This window comes from Leucopleurus acutus (assembly GCF_964270905.1).
Source record: "Leucopleurus acutus genome assembly, chromosome: 1".
In the NCBI taxonomy this organism is placed as follows: domain Eukaryota; kingdom Metazoa; phylum Chordata; class Mammalia; order Artiodactyla; family Delphinidae; genus Leucopleurus; species Leucopleurus acutus.
The window spans coordinates 75398744-75416349 of NC_139142.1; the positions used below are offsets into that span (position 1 = coordinate 75398744).

At 37.8% G+C, this 17606-nt stretch overlaps 1 protein-coding gene across 11 annotated transcripts in view; it reads left to right on the forward strand.

Moving 5' to 3' along the window:
• The window catches only part of HNRNPC (heterogeneous nuclear ribonucleoprotein C), a 47599-nt gene that overhangs the window by 12160 nt on the left and 17833 nt on the right, over positions 1 to 17606 (forward strand). For 8 of the 11 annotated variants that reach the window (XM_082841038.1, XM_082841031.1, XM_082841034.1 and 5 more), the window contains 2 exons: positions 13698 to 13975; positions 17174 to 17288. In XM_082841038.1, the coding sequence (XP_082697164.1) occupies positions 13735 to 13975; positions 17174 to 17288 (356 nt within the window). In that variant the 5' untranslated portion in view covers positions 13698 to 13734. Of the gene's footprint in view, positions 1 to 11427; positions 13976 to 17173; positions 17289 to 17606 lie in introns of those variants that run through there. The other 3 variants (XM_082841030.1, XM_082841029.1, XM_082841036.1) reach the window with 2 other exon arrangements.

A 17606-nucleotide genomic window follows, 5' to 3' on the forward strand; every position in this document is an offset into this window, starting at 1 on the left:
AATGGTAATGTGGATGATTGTTTTTTGCTTACATGTTATGTTTTGCTTAGTTCTTCCTAGAATTTGGGAAGTTCTGTTTATTAGAGATAAGTGTAAAAAAATTTTTTGAATGAGAATCTTGGTATGATTATCCTCGTGTGATAAAATTGAGTTTTCAGGATAGCAAAAGATGGGATTCCACTATATTTCATATACATTTTACTATTAAATTCTGAAACTAGGAATAATTCTAAATTTTAGCTGCTTGGATCTGAGTGATGGAGAATGATATAGTAACTTTAAGTCGGGTTTCCTTATTAAAATTTATTTTCTTATAAAAAATTATTTTGCTGTACTCGTGAAGTCTTTTGTTTGCAATTCAGAAATCTATGACAACAAAGATTTTTCATCAGTTTGACAGACTCATTTGATGACAAAACCTGACTTCAATTGACATGAGATTATAATCTGTTACATTGAGTGACTATGCATATGTATTAATGCAGAAATATTAATGTATTTTATTTGATAGCTGAATGCTTGCCCAGATCCCACTGGGTGTTACATAGCAAAACCACGGTATTATCTTTGTAAAACCTGAAAAATCTTGATTTTTTTCCGAACGTGTTTCCTGGGGAGACTTTTAAAAGTGTATTTGTTATAACTCAATGCTCAGTTTGAGTTTACTGATAAAACTGAAGCTTTCTACAAGATAATAAAGAAATGAAGTCTTATGAATAAATATTGTTGACCCTTGCTATTCAGAATATGGTCTGTGCTACAGCAACAGCATATCATCATCATCATCATCATCATCATCATCGTCTGGAAGCTTCTTAGAAATACAGAATTTCATGCCCTATCCTTTCACTCCTTTTTATTGCTTACTTGGGAGTTGGAAATTTCGGTAAAGTTTCTGGCAAGAGTGTTTATGATGTTTGGGGAGCAGAGTTGAGGGTCATAGAGTAGCCATGTTTTACATAAATTTGAAATAATGCAGTATTTAAAATGACCATTATATATACAAAATTTGAATAATGACTCTTCCTAAATTACAAATAGAATCAAAAATCAAGTAATTTCCAACAGGCAGGCTGGATAAATGGCAATGCCACTTAAGCAAGTAAAACAGAATAATGAATTTCTATTTTTCACTTAGATTGCCATGTTTGCTTTTTCTTTCAGTGTTTTTTGCTGAAAACAGTCAAGATTTATTGACCTTATTGAAGTAATTTTGAAATGTTAATCTTAATTCTTTTCCTATGAAAAGCATTCTCTTACATATTCCTAATGCTTGTTTGATACTCGTAGATTCAGGAAATTCTTTTTCAAATGGCTTAAAATGTTCCCAGAGTGAATAGATGTTTGTTGATGGGGAGTTTTACTGTATAGAAGCTGCCCTAGTTAAGAGTATGTTGGGTTCTAAAATGCTGTCTTCCCCCCCCCCCCACCTCTTAAGTGTGATGTAACACTCAGAATAGAGGTGACTTAACATTTAATGATGGGGAAGAGGTTAAGTTAGGAGTATGAGATTAACAGATAGAAACTACTATACATAAAATAAAACAAGGATTTACTGTATAGCACAGGGAATTATACCCAGTATCTATGTCTGTTAGGACTGCCAATGAATGAGAGACCCCAAATTTTGGAATGCAATATCCAGTGAAAGTTTTGTTGTCCTAGAGATGCCCATTTCCTTGATTTTATATAGTTCTGAATTGCTCTTGAGGAAGGGAAGCACACAACTTTCTAACTTCTGTTACGGGGTTTATAGAAAAGCTTTGCTGACTTTCGGCCAAGCCATATATTGTAGTCATTAAATTCCAGGGTGGATGAAGCTGTCTTTACAGAATGAAAGAATTATGAAACTAATACGGTATTAAAGACTGAAAAAAAGAGTATTTTAAAACCTCACAATCTTGCCACATCCTGAGATGTCTAACACTTCAGTGTATAATCTTCTAGATAACTTGTATATTGTGTATGCTCCTTAACATCTTAAACATCTCTTGGTGTCAATAAGTTATTTTCAAATGTTGCTGCTTGTATCCAGTTAGACTGATGTACTGAAATTCATTTAGTCAGTTTCTTAGTATTATGAACCTGTTTTCTCATTTTTCACTGTTAACATGTCCACATCCTTGATTCCTTCAGATGAGTTCTCAGAGTGAGATTACTGAGTCAAAAGAACGTGCACAGGTTTTGTTTTGGGGGTATTTTGTTTTGTTTTTAAAGAACATGCACAATTTTAAGGTTTTTGATAAAATAGTCCATTTGTTTTCTGAAAATATGGTTACCAGTTCATACTGTCAGAAATAATGTATGGAAGTGATCATTTCAATTTAAAATGTTTTTACTTGTTTGGTAGGTAGAATGTTTGGTTTAATTTTTGTCTCCTTTATGGTGATACTGATTTTTTTTGCTAATCTCCATAGACCTTTAGAATTATTTGTTAATCATCTTTTGTGTCCTTCTGTCATTGTCCCATTTTTTGTTGGTATGTACCAATAATAGTAAATGATGTGGTAGTAGGAGCAGCTGCTGCAGCTATGCTTGCTGTGTGCCAGGCACTATGTTCATTGTTTTCTATACCTTACTTCACTTACACCTCATTCATACCTATCCTGTGAGACAGGTACTATCAACAGTACTCATTTTATGATAGAAGAATCTGGTGTTTGAAGGGGTTGGCTTTCCAGAGGGAAATGCACACCAGAAGTGGTTGAGTTTGAAATTGAAACAGGTCTGACTCCAAAGCCTCTGAGCTATTAACCATTAGGATGTGTTTATTTTTATATTTTTATATTCAGTATTAAGAACTTGAATTGTGGACAAATATGTATTGCATACATTTCATCAGTTTTTTGCTTTTTATTTATGGTATATTTTAGTACGGGGATTTTTTTGTATTATGTTATTTAGGAAGTTCTCATCTCAAGGTTAGTCATTACTTTAAACATAGTTTGGTCACGGTGGGTGTGGCATGACTGTGGGAACAGGTATCTTTGTATCTACCTTTTCAGTTAAAAAATTTTTTTTAAAAAATAGGTGTATCTAAACATTTACAATTTAAGTTATTAACTTGGGTCCTGTTCAGCAGTAAACCAGGGTGGAGCTTTTCAGTGTACAGACATATGCAGAAGGATTTCTCAGTTGAGATTGATCTTACTAATTATCACTGTTTCAAAACTAATATATAGCATGAAGAAAAATTTTCACTGTTGAAGGAAAATTGTGTTGCCCTTACTGAACTCTCTAAAAGGATGGGTGAGGCTGCTTACAGTATGTTGAACAAATCAGTGAAGGGTATATAATTGGGAGAGATTGTTAGTATTTTACACAACAAAATCAAAATTTGAAATTTTCTTCAGGCTGGAACCCCAGGGATTGTGAACTAGATACAAGAGGATTAAATAGTATCTGAAATGCAAAGCCGTGCACTTAACAGTGAATTGACAATGCCAAAGTTAGCAGACGTGATAGCATCTGCAATGTGTTCCACTCTTGCAAGAGCAACCAAACTTGGACTGCTGTGTTCAGAGGGACATTGACAGGTTAAGTTGTATTGGTTATAATGCACCATGTCTTATTTTTATGGAAGATAGGATAGGGAACAGTTTGCATAAGATGTTTTCAGTCAAATAAAAAATAATTCGAGGGGACTTCCCTGGTGGCACAGTGGTTAGGAATCTGCCTGCCAATGCATGGGACATGGGTTCGAGCCCTGGTCTGGGAACATACCACATGCCGCGGAGCAACTAAGCCCGTGAGCCACAACTACCGAGCCTGCGCTCTAGAGCCCACGAGCCACAACTACTGAGCCCGTGTGCCACAACTACTGAAGCCCCCATGCCTTGAAGCCCATGTGCCTAGAGCCCGTGCTCTGCAACAAGAGAAGCCACAGCAGTGAGAAGCCCGCGCACCACAATGAAGAGTAGCCCCTGCTCACAGCAACTAGAGAAAGCCCGCGCGCAGCACGCAGCCAAAAAAAAATTATTCGATTGCTAATGAATGGGCGTTAAAGAGAAGAGCTAAGGGAGGAAATTAGTTAAGAGCCAATTAAATTTTAGAATTGAGTGTCTTCAGGTTGTGAATTCGGTGACTTTAGTGGCAGTTCATGAAGTTTGGTAATTGGTGAGTAAGGAGGTTGCAAGGGAATTTTAACATCCTCTGAAGAATTTGGTGGCATTGAACTACATGATTTAGTTTTTTCATCATTGAGGTTCTGGGAATATTTTCTTAAAGACTTCGTTTTTAAAATTTTCTGTTGCATTACTTATACTTTGATAGGAACAATCCTTTTTTATTATAAAATGCTTATTAAAGAAAACTTGGAAGGAAACATGGAGAGAAGGAAAATAATTACTTAGAGCATTAGTGCTCAAAGATAACCACTTTCAGTATTTTGATGTTTTGATCCTTTCTCTTATCTCATTAGCTACAGATGTACCTGTACTCCTGTATATGTGGTTTTTTCTTTAAGACTTATTTTAAAGTGTGGACCATTTTTAAAGTCTTTATTGAATTTGTTACAACATTGCTTCTGTTTTATGTTTTGGTTTTTTGGCCACGAGGCACGTGGGATCTAGCTCCCTGACCTGGGATCGAACCTGCACCCTCAACCACTGGGACCGCCAGGGAAGTCCCTCCCTATATATGTTTTATATTTTTATAATATATTTTTACCAACATGGAATCATTATATCGTTTCAGAACCTTTATATTGTAAACATTTTCCACTTAGTTTTCTCCAATTTTTTTGTTAAGTGGCTGGGAGTTTTTTGTTTTTTTTTGTTTTTTGTCACAAGGATTTACAAAACTTAAAGATGGTCAAAGTTTCTTTTTCAGTTCCAGAATAGGATAACCTGAAATTTATTTAACATTGTCAGTTGCTTAATACAAATTTGTTGACCTACCCATTGCTTGGCACTTAGGTTTAATTAAGAATTTTCAAATGAACTTACAGAAACGTGTACTGGTTTTACTTAGTTATAGCAGTGGAAGTGCCAGTTTCTTCCTCCACTCCACCGGATGATCATCCTTATATTAGCAAATCTGACAGAAAAAATATTTTCTGGGAACTTGCTCAAGAGTGTGTGACATGGTATATATCATTTTAACATTTGCTATAATAGGGTCTTTTTAAAAAACTTGAACAGGTAATATGTACTTTTGTAAAATACACCGTCCTTGTGTTTCAGCCCTCCTGTTCTTGTTTCTGGTAGCAACTGTCTAAATTACCATGTTTGCTCTCTGTATTTTTTTTCCCTCCTGAATGATATTAAAGTTACAAGCGTGATGCTTCACATGGGAACTTCAATTTCATGGCTGTATCGCCTAAGAATAAAGATAATCTATACTATCAAAGCAATGAAAATAAACATTAGTTCAATATTATCTCGTATACAGTCCACATTAAAATTCTCGTTTTTACAAAAAAAGTCTCTTCCCCACAGCGTTGCTTTCTTAATCTAGAAATGGCCTCCTGCTCTTTTTTTGGAGGAGTCCCAACCAGGTGTGTTGTATAGTGTCCACAATCTTGAAATTGCCTGATTGTTTCCCTGTTGTATAGGTTCAAGTCAAATATTTTACCAAGAATATTGCATAGGGGAATGTATGTTTCTTATTTTGTGGAATCAGGAAGCATATGATGTCAGATTACTTGGTTTAAGTGGTGACCCATGTTTCTATAGTATAGGTACGTTTATTTCCTCCTTTAATCAGTGAGTAGTCTGTTGGATAGTACTTTGAAACCGTGTAAACCCTGTTTCCCTCCCACCAAGCTTTCACCCAGTGCTTTGGCATACATTGACCGTTGTCTGAATCAATTCTTATATTGATAACAATCTACACCAATCTAACAGTTTAAGTGGTCTAAGTCTTTTTCAGTATGCTTTTCTTAAAACAGTTTTTCATGTTTATGGTTTATTATTTTATTCCTGCCCTTATTTTTTTCGGTTACTCATACTTTTTTTGGGGACTGTTGAGTTTTTTGTCTTATATAGGTTTTGACAGTTGCATATGTAATTTTTACATTTAGATTTTGATCTGTTAATGTTTTTGTGTATAGAATGAGATTGGTCCCCAATTTTTGTTTCTAGATGTCTGTGAGGCACCATTTATTAATTTATTTATTTTTCACTTATATTTATAATGTTTTTTTTAATTTATTTTTTTATTGAAGTATAGTTGATTTAGTGTTATATTAGTTTCAGGTATACAGTTAAGTGATTTAGTTATACATATACGTGTGTGTGTGTGTGTGTATATATACACACACACACACTCAGGTACCATTTATTGAATTCTGCATTTCCCCCTAATTTTTATCTTGAATATTCTTAGTTTCAATGCTTAGACCATAGCAGTTAGCATAGTTTATCTAAAATGGCCAACTTTGGTGTTCTTGTGGCCTGAAAATACCACCATGTACTGTTTTTAGTAGCCTCTGTGTGATAGTCTTTACCTTGAGATCATGTCTATGTTTTGATGAATAATTATAGCTTTGGGGGTGGAGCAAATTATAGTCCCTTGGTATCTGAGGGGGATTGGTTCTAGGACCCTGACAGATACCAAAATCTGGGGATGCTCAAGTCCCTTATATAAAATGGTGTAATGTTGCATATAACCTATACACAATCTCTCATATACTTTAAATCATTTCTAGATTACTTACAATACTAAATATAATACTATAATTACCTATAATACCATGATGTAATGTAAATAGTTAGAAATACAATGTAAATGGTGTGCAGCAAATTCAAGTTTTGCGTTTTGGAACTTTCTAGAATTTTTTTCCCCTCAATATTTTTGATCCATGATTGGTTGGGATCTACAGATGCAGAATCTGCTGATACGGAGGGCCCACTGTACACTGGCCAACTTTTTGTTGTTGTTGGTATGCGGGCCTCTCACCGCTGCGGCCTCTCCCATTGCGGGGCACAGGCTCCGGACGCGCAGGCTCAGCGGCCATGGCTCACGGGCCCAGCCGCTCCGTGGCACGTGGGATCCTCCCGGACCGGGGCATGAACCCGCGTCCCCTGCAGCAGCAGGCGGACTCTCAACCACTGCGCCACCAGGGAAGCCCCTGCACTGGCCAACTTTTTGCAGACATATGGGCAGTTTATTGTTGCGCTCTGAAGAGGCCAGAGGGAAATAGTTGATGAATGCAGTAAAGACACATAGGAAGCAGAGAACAGGGTTGGGGTGGGGAAGGGAGTAACAGGAAAGTAGTGTGGAACAGGGACAAGGGTCCTTAAGGGGTAAAATAGGAGCTTAAGAGTGTTAAAGGAAAATAATTTAGACCAGGAGATGCTGCTCTAAGTAGGCAGAGATATTTATTTATAGTATCCAAAAGGTACTGAGAAATGCTTGATAAGAAATTGTGGAAAACTGAAATAGGAAGTCTTTGGACTTGATTGCCATCATCTTAAAAATTTGCCAACTCATTGCTGCCATCTGGTGACACTTTCTCTTTAAAAGGTTTCAAAGAAAGATGGGAAATAGCGTATTAGGCATATGGCAGTTGCATCTAATTTAAATTGAATGTAGAGGCTATTTTAGGTTTTAAGGGATAGTGATAAAATTCTAAGGTGGGGTTTTGAATTTCCTAGTCCGAGGTAAGTTATTTCCCTTGTTCTCTAGTTAGTATATCTGACATTTGATAAGCTGTATTGATGCCATCTTTAAATTTCTTTTTTTCTGGTCCAACGGATAATGTGATATGAGTAAGTATAATGTGAGTAGCCTGTTGAATAGGGCAAATTGGTAGAGGACTGACTGAAAAGCTCAGTAGAAATATCTTGTGGCCGATTTACTTTCTGTTGTGTGTTTCCCCCCGCCTCCATCCTCCCTGGAAATATGCCTACATATGATACTGAACACAGTCTGAATGAGTGGCACTGCTTTGTCAAGTATTTATCGTCCATCCCCTTTCCACTAAAGTTGGAGTTCCAGTGCCCAGTACATAAAGACAAGGGAGTTGAAAGCTTGATTCCAATTATGAATTGATTCTTGCCCAGCTCCCAGCAAATTCCAGGACCTTCATAACCTACATTTCCGGACCATTTGAAACTTAACGTCTCATGATTGTCAGCACAATCTGCCTTTCCCACCTTGTCATATTTCTTCCCAGCAGAATTTACTTGCTCTTTAATGTGAACTTAAGAGAAATGGAGTAATTGTTATAAACATTTCCCAGATTTTAAACTGGATTGACAATCCAAGCTAGGTTTGCCTCTTAAGAGGGCAGAGAGCACAGTAGCTCAGGTTCAGAATGAACAGTTGGAAATAGAATTGACAGGTTTGCTTGCATTCCAATTAGATGTAAGATTTTGTGTTTTCTGTTTTAGGATATGACTGGGATGGTAGAAGTGGGAATAGAAATACATTTCTATAATTCTTGTCCTTCACGCTGCCACTAAAATCTCTTGTTGCTTTTATTGCTTCAACATGAAACATGGTCAAATGGACACACAGATCCTTTGGTGTAATAAAGCAATAAAAGTAACTCAACATTCCTGGTTTTGACTTTTACTCACCAGTCTTAGTGATCCTTTGATGATAAAAATTGTGGAAGTAAGAACCTGGGATGACAACAAAAATATTATGCAAACACACATGTGCATGCATCCATGAGCTAGAGGTTTGAGTACTGCCACCCAATAGCCTCTAGGAAAATACTCAGTCTTTTTCTGTTGTCTGTGCTATGGTGGAATTCTGCTTTTCTGGTAACCAGATCCACTTGATCTCTGCTACTGAATTAAACAGGACGCAGAGTATCCAGGGGACCATAATCATTTCAAAAATCTTTCCCCCTTTGGTTTTACTCTTTGAAACCAATTTTAGGAAAGAAACTGATTCTGTATATTTTTTATTCTATGTACTTTTATTTACTTAGCTCTTCTGTAGTATTCAGTATTGAGTTTTTAAAAGAATGAATTTATCTTCATGATTTTGCTGAGAAAACTTTTGCAGGGTGTGACCAGAATACTCAGAAATTGCTGAGTGTTTATGATGTGCCAGAAACATCTGATTTTCAAAAAGTGGAAGAAGTTGTGATTTATAAACTCTGGATCCGTGAACTAGACATTCTTCACGGAGACAGTAGAATAGGTTGTTAAAGTTAAAACTAATTCATGTGAATTAACGTTACTTCATTATGTAACAGTGTTGTTAAGACTGTTAGTGTACATTAGTACATGGATGTTCTCAAAACGTTTGAAAGTTTTTAAAAAATAAATGTTTAAAGAACCTGAATTGTTGTTACTAATGTGACAGGCCCTTTTTTATTTCTCTCAAATGCATTTCCTGATTAGGAGTTAGGTGCTTGACTTAAAATGTTTTCCTAAAAACAAAACAAAAAACTTACATGTTCATTGTAGAAAATTTGGGTAATATAAAAAACTATGCAGGTGGTAACAGTTGATTAACCACAAGAGTACCCATGGAACAATATTTTTAAATACTTCTGCCCTGTGTTTCCTAAGCACACAATTATTATGTGGGTAGGTATATATGCCTCCTGTTAAGTATTGTACAATTATATATACTGCTTTCTAACGTAAACATTTTATCGTAATTTTTCGTGTCATTTAAAGTAATCTGTGAATTTTCTAAAGACTGCAATTGCTGGTAATTAGAATACTGAGTTTAAAATCTTTTACAAAAATGCATGTAGAATGTTGGCTTGGCCAAAAAGTTCATTCAGGTTTTTCCATACCATCGTATGAAAAAACGGAACGAACTTTTTGGCCAACCCAGTGCAACCTAATGCTACAGCTCTGTATAAAGTAAAAAGCAAAAACTGACCCCTTTCTCTGCAACTTGCTTTTACACTTAAAATCTGATATAGTTCTTTAAGACTATATACCCTCTGGGTCTGAGTTTTAACCCAGTCAGAACAGTTTCTCCCATTTCTTCCTTCACTGATACTACCTTTAAAAAGCTAGGAGGAATTGACCTGTCTTATGAGGGTGACTCCAAAGTGTAAACTTCTGTGACCCATGAGGCAGCTTCAGATACACTATTCCATTTCTGTTAAGTCTTTAAAAAGAAAAAGAAAAAAGCTTAATGAGTTACATAAAGCAAAAACCCTGCAGTTTCTACTTAAGTTGAGAAAAATACAACTTTGCCAGCAAGGTTTACACTTTAGAATGATTCTGTGACAGTCCAGAAGTAAATGGAATAAAATATTTAAGGAAATAAAATGTTATTCAGTGATTTTTATACCCAGTGAAACTGACAAATATAAAGGACACAGGCAAACTGTTACTAAGATGCAAGAACTGATAAACTATTTTCCAAGTTCTTTCTAAGTAATATATTAGAATCTTGAGGGACCATATGCCTAGAGAGATCTGGTAGAATTTTAGCATTACTAACCACAAAAAGATAATGCCACCTATATATAATCTTACAGAAGTGTTACACATGAGTCTGATCAATCAGGCCTTTGGTCCCAGCCTCCAATTTCTGAAAATACAAAGGACAGAAGTATATGTGGAATTATACTGAGGGTATGAAATTCTGGAAAAAACTGCAGGACAAATGCCCGGGATTCTTCAACAGATAAATTTTAAGTTAAAGGGGGACTTATAAAAAGAGCCTTAAAAGACACATCACGGCTTCCCTGGTGGTGGCGCAGTGGTTGGAGAGTCCGCCTGCCGGTGCAGGGGACACGGATTCGTGCCCTGGTCCGGGAGGATCCCACATGCTGCGGAGTGGCTAGGCCCGTGAGCCATGGCGGCTGAGCCTGCGCGTCTGGAGCCTGTGCTCTGCAACAGGAGAGGCCACAACAGTGAGAGGCCCGTGTACCACACACACAAAAAAAAACACGCCAAACTTGTTTTAATGGGTAAGACTATACTATGCAGGGATATACATTTAGGTAATAGAACTATTTTAAAAAGAGGAAAGTGATTTTACTGTAAAGTTAGGAGTTTTAGGGAGACGAAAGGGATTGAGAAAGGAATGGTGCATATGGGGTTTCTGAGTTGGTATTGAGATTTTATAGAAACTTCAGCTGCTCTAGCACCTTCAGACCGTTAAGCTGCAGTACCTTGTACTCACCCACTATTGGAGCAGGCAAAATTCTCCCTGTTGGAACTGCTTTTCCTGACATTGATTCCCTTTTCCTTTCCAATAAATACTACCTGGGTGTTTTGGTATTCTTCAATTTCTGGGTCTTTTAGGCTCGCCGTTGCTTCTCTTTGCTTCTCCCACAGTGATAGATACCGTGTGTGTGTTAGCTGTTGGCTTGCCCTCAGCAGCGTGCATTTTGGAGTTTTGGTTGGGATGGATGCTTTGACACAAAGTTCTGTTGTAAATGCTGTCCATGCTTTACCCATGGTTGTTACTCTCTTTAAAACCCAGGGAGGGGGCTTCCCTGGTGGCGCAGTGGTTAAGAATCCGCCTGCCAATGCAGGGGACACAGGTTCAAGCCCTAGTCTGGGAAGATCCCACATGCCGCGGAGCAGCTAAGCCCATGCGCCACAACTACTGAGGCTGCGCTCTAGAGCCCACGTGCCGTAACTCCTGAAGCCCGTGTGCCTAGAGCCCGTGCTCCGCAACAAGAGAAGCCACTGCAGTGAGAAGCCCACACACCACAACGAAGAGTAGCCCCTGCTCGCCGCAGCTAGAGGAAGCCGCGCGCAGCAGTGAAGACCCAACGGAGCGAAGTATAAATAAAATTTTTTTTAAAAAGGGAGATTTTACGTGTAATTGCTATTCGTATATTTATTGTTTGTGAAAAACATTTGCTGAAAACTGGCTTAAGTCCCCACTTAGTAGCAAACCTTAAGAGCCAAGCAGAAGTATTTGAAACCAGTTAGGCCTTTTAGTAGGTTTCTGTTTTGAGTCCTCTTGGTGTTCTAAGACTTTCTGGTGCTCCCACTTAAGTTGAAAGGCTGTTGGTGATTCTCACTAGCCACTGTGAGGTAAATTTTTACTGCTTAGTCAAAAAATTAACTGTTTATAAAGGTGTAATTTAGAAGGCAAAGTAAAGACAGGCTGTTTCTTGAATTTCAGAAAGGATAGGCGCTGTACAGCTTTAAAATCAGTATGCTTATGAAATGACTAGGTATTTTAAGGATCAGAATGGTGGTGGTCATGTATAAATATTATACTGTATTTTTTTTTACATGTATGTATATATAAAACATTTTTACGTAATCCACGAAAACTAGTTTGTTACGATTATCTTGAGGATTGGAAAGTTAAGAGATACTAGACACTGGTATCTTTTGTTTAATTTGTTGTCGGAACCTTTCAAAGGGATGAATGGGAAATAATCTTAAGAATGTTACACTAAATCTAAGGCGGATCCATCTTAAACTCTTTAACTTTGGTGTGGGAAGGAGCAGTAGACTGATACAAAAGCTAAAGAATGTCAAAACATCTGCACTTTAAAATGATATCATGAGTCTCCATGTAATTACAGGATTGTGCCTCTATAACATACATAAAGATCATTTTTGTTTTGAAACGGTCTGAGGAAAGTTGTATCCTCTTCCTTGGTTCTCCTGGTTCTTTTTTTTTAAAATTTATTTAATTTATTTAATTTTGGCTGCGTTGGGTCTTTGTTGCTGCGCGTGGGCTTTCCCTAGTTGCGGCGAGCGGGGGGCTACTCTTCGTTGTGGTGCGTGGGCTTCTCATTGCGGTGGTTTCTCTTGCTGTGGAGCATGGACTCTAGGCGCACGGGCTTCAGTAGTCGCAACACGCAGGCTCAGTAGTTGTGGCTCACGGGCTCTAGAGTGCAGGCTCAGTAGTTGTGGCACATGGGCTTAGTTGCTCCATGGCATGTGGGATCTTCCCGGACCAGGGATCGAACCCATGTCCGCTGCATTGGTAGGCAGATTCTCAACCACTGCGCTACCAGGGAAGCCCGTCTCCTGGTTCTTTTTTGATTCACGCAGTGTTCTACCTGGTAGTTTTATCATCATCACCATCCAGCATTATTAAATGTCCCAGCTATATTTTGTATTATATTTTCACATAAAAACTAAAGAATCATTACATTTTGTAAAAAAGATGGTATTGATAATCTATGGCATACTATAAATCAGTTGAAGTACCTGGAAATAGATTATTTCCAGAGTGAATCAATTGGTTCTGTTTATTGCTTTTGTATAATAAAGTGAATTACACTTGAAGGGTAGTGTGTTAGGTCCACATTCATCTAGCTGAAGAAGGGTTTGCGGGCAGAATTTGGAGTTCTGTGTATCCGCGGGAATGAGTGAGACTCATTTTAGTAAAAACAGTGTGCAAGAAGGTGGAGTTATTGATGATAGATGGCAAGAAATAGGTTAGCGTGACTGGGAAGGTGAAAAACAAGAAGTCAGTGGTAGAGAGCTTAGGGGGTTGTAATTTCCTTGAGGACTTTAAAACAGGGAGGTCACTTGGAATTAATAATGCCCAAGAAGATTGTGTTGCCAATAATCTGTGAAGAGGACTCACCCCCCGCCACAAGGGATAATCTAGCAGGAATATACTACAGAAGAGGAGATTGAATTTCTATAAGGATTTATTCAGGGGGCTCTAGTCTCTGAATAGTAATATACTTGCTGCTATGAGATCCTTTTCAGTTGACTGAAAGTGGTTCAAAATAAGGTAGTAGGTAGTCACAGTGGTTCAAAATAAGAGTAGAACAAGTTTTTATCAAGGATTGTTTTGTTTTTAACATCTTTTCACCTGAATGCCGTTTTTTCTCTCAGTTTTTCAGCTTTGTGAAGCACCTTACCATCAAAGACAATGGCCAGCAATGTTACCAACAAGACGGATCCTCGCTCCATGAACTCCCGTGTATTCATTGGGAATCTCAATACTCTTGTGGTCAAGAAATCTGATGTGGAGGCAATCTTCTCGAAATATGGCAAAATCGTGGGTTGCTCTGTTCATAAGGGTTTTGCCTTCGTTCAGTATGTTAATGAGAGAAATGCCCGGGCTGCTGTGGCAGGAGAAGATGGCAGAATGATTGCTGGCCAGGTTTTAGGTAAGGTTTGGGTTGAATTAATTTTTCATTGATTATATTGATTATATCATTGATTATATAATTCAGATCTGAGAGTTTTTCTGTTCATGTCTTCTCTTTGTCTCCCTCTTCATAAACTTAACAGTCTGAGGTGTTCTGGATGTTATGACTGACATTAGCCTAATAAAAATGTTGGGTTTATAGGTTTCATAGGCTAAAGAGGATTATACTTATTAGGACGTTTTGTGATAGTAGAGACTGGATGACTCTTAGTTGGCAGTCTTGAGTAAGGTAGGGGAGATAGGAGTGATATTTCATAAGGTACTATTGCTGCTTTAAATGGCTGTGTCTTACTGCACAGTCGACTGGGTGAAGACAGTATAGCTTAGTCATGTATTCTAGAGTTAGATTGCTGGGCTGTATGTTGGGGCCTCACAACTATGTGTTGGGCAGTCTGTCTAGTTTGGCTGAGCCTTTAATATTCTCATTTGTTAAAATGAAGGTAATAGGACCTCAGTTTATTATCTGTTCTTACCTGAGTAATAATACTTCGGGGTTGTCAAGAGAAATTAGATAAATTGAGAGGATTAATTGAGATGTTTCACGAGAAGCTTCTAGTTCAGTATGTTACACTCAATAAAAGGTTGTTTTAGATATTGGTTTCTCCCAGTAGGCTTCTCTGTGATCTAGCATGTTCAAATTTTGAGAAATGAGATCTGATCTCTGTTGATAAACAGTTTATATTCTAAACTTTAGATCGCATTACATATGTTCAGTCCATTGCAAATCATTCTTTAGAGCTCAGGATATTTCGTCTTTGGCCAGTGGATCGATAACCTTCAAGTTGGTTCCTGTGTCCTTGAGACCTTACTCTTCTAATATTGCATTGCTTCCTTGCTTTCTGGTACTACAAGATACTCCATGTCATCTGTGTATTTCTTGATCTATCCTGGAGTTTGTCCCTTTTTCATAAGACTGTTGGCTCCTTTTAATGGGAGTTATTTAGAAACCTGTTATACCAGGAGTGTTTATCGTTACTGAATTTCAGTTGCATCTTGGGCAGAATAGGAGACACATTACTTTTTTTTTTTTTTTTTTTTTTTTTTTTTTTTTTGCGGTACGCGGGCCTCTCACTGTTGTGGCCTCTCCCGTTGCGGAGCACAGGCTCCGGACGCGCAGGCTCAGCAGCCATGGCTCACGGGCCCAGCCACTCTGCGGCATGTGGGATCTTCCCGGACTGGGGCACGAACCCGTGTCCCCTGCATCGGCAGGCGGACTCTCAACCACTGCGCCACCAGGGAAGCCCCACATTACTTTTTTAAGAAACAAAACGTATGCTTTTACGTGCGCTTTGTACCGCAGTTTCAAACAATCATAGGTGTTTTTACCAAAGTTAAGATTACTAAATGTTATTTTAGATTTGAGGTTCATTTTATTACTGTATATTCTATTTTGTATATTGACTTAGTACAGTATTCCTTTGATTGAACAACATGTGTTTGCACTGCGCAGATCCACTTATACGTGGAATTTTTTTTTTTTTAATAAATATGTATTACAGTATTACAGGAATGTTGGTTGAATCCCCCAGTGCGGAACCATGGATAAGGAGGGCCAACTGTTAAGTTATATGCAGATTTTCAACTGTGCAGAGGGTCAGCGCCCCAACCCCTATGTTGTTCAAGAGTCAACTATACTATAGTTTAGAATCACATGAAATAATTATTCTATAAGGTTGTATAATCAACTGATATATAATTTAGTTCTGTTTCATTTTATTACATTTTTAAATTGATTTAAAAATTCTATATTTAGTTTTGTAAAATCTTAAGATTCCAAAGTCAAAACTGTAAAAAGCAAGGTTGTTAATAAACATTACACATTAAAAATTAGAAATGTTTAGTGAGCCAAGAACTCTGAAGATTATTCATAAATGTAATGGTGTTTAGCAAATAGACAGTGTACTTAAACGTCTGTTTTTCAATTAGTCATTTAAACTGAGTTTTGGAGAGCTGGCTAGCTTTTGGCTAATTGTTTTTTGACAAATGGTCTCTTCTGTTAAAATAGGAGGGAGAACATGAACTCTTTCATAGATAGTGGGTGGCATGGCAAGCAGCTGGGTACTCTGGCATAGGTATTTTAAAAATTATGCTGTATATGGAAACTACGATTTTTTTTTTTGCGTGTTTCCCTTTTCTTGGACTGTGTGTATGCATTCATGTAAAGGTTGTTTACTTAAGCATCTCGCTGTTTGCACGGTATTTCTCTATTTTTCTTAGTAGTTTCTCCAAATAGAGTTTCGTTTGTTTTTTCTTTATAAATTTATTTATTTATTTATAGTTTTGGCTGCATTGGGTCTTTGTGGCTGTGCACGGGCTTTTCTCTAGTTGCGGCAAGCAGGGGCTACTCCTCATCGTGGAGCATGGGCTTCTCATTGTGTGGCTTCTCTTGTTGCAGAGCACGGGCTCTAGGCGCGCAGGCTTCAGTAGTTGTGGCGTGCGGGCTTTAGAGCACAGGCTCAGTAGTTGTGGCGCACGGGCTTAGTTGCTCCGCGGCATGTAGGATCTTCCCGGACCAGGGCTTCAACCCGTCCGTGTCGCCTGCATTGGCAGGCGGATTCTTAACCACTGCTCTACCAGGGCAGCCTTGCACAGTATTTCTTAAGTATTTTATATGCAACTTTTCAGGTTATCCTGTTTGTAAGGAGAATTAAAAATTCCTCTTTGGGGATAATTTTGAGGGTGCCGTACTTCAACCATATTAATTCATGAATTGCTATATATTTATATCTCTGAGGTCATTCCTAATATTTGTGCTTATTTTAAATACACAGAATCATTTCTGGAAAGGCAACTGTTGGTCACTGATACTTTTCTTCTTTGATAGTAACTGAGTGAGCACTCTCTGAATGGTGAGAGTTTCTCATTGAAGTGTGCGAGCTGAGGGTAGAAGGTACCAGAGACAAACTTAATGTGTTTTGCATAGTGAATGCTTTGTTGGTACAGAACAGAGGACAAAGAAATGGAAGATTAAGTCCAAACCTTGTAAAAAATTCTTGAGCCTATTTTATATGACAAGGAATGGTGAGGTATATCTTTTGACCTTTGTTGATATGTATGGCCATGTACACTTTAAAAAGCTGCAGTTTGAGGACCACCCCACCCCACCCTACCCCCTCAACGGAGGTGTCATTAAAGCTTTTGTTTTTGCTTTTTTCAGATATTAATCTGGCTGCAGAGCCAAAAGTGAACCGAGGAAAAGCAGGTGTGAAACGATCTGCAGCGGAGATGTACGGGTCAGTACCAGAACACCCTTCTCCGTCCCCTCTACTCAGGTCCGGAACTTTATTATTTATAACTGCATTGTGTCCATCAGTGGGCATCTTCTCTATCTGTTTTCTGGATGTGGGGAGGGTTAACTGTAGTATGTTTTATATGTGCGAAAGTAATGCTTTATTAATTTTGTGTTAATATACCTCCTTTTACCCCATTTCCCAGAGAATTTTAGAATTCCCTGAGGTTTTTACTATTAAAGAGTAGTTTGGTATTTAAAGCATAAATTACAGTCCTTCAGGAGGAGTTATTTAGCTTCTAAGAAGCTGGGGAGGGAGAGAGGGAAGGAGGATGACATAAAAATGTTTAATTTACTATTG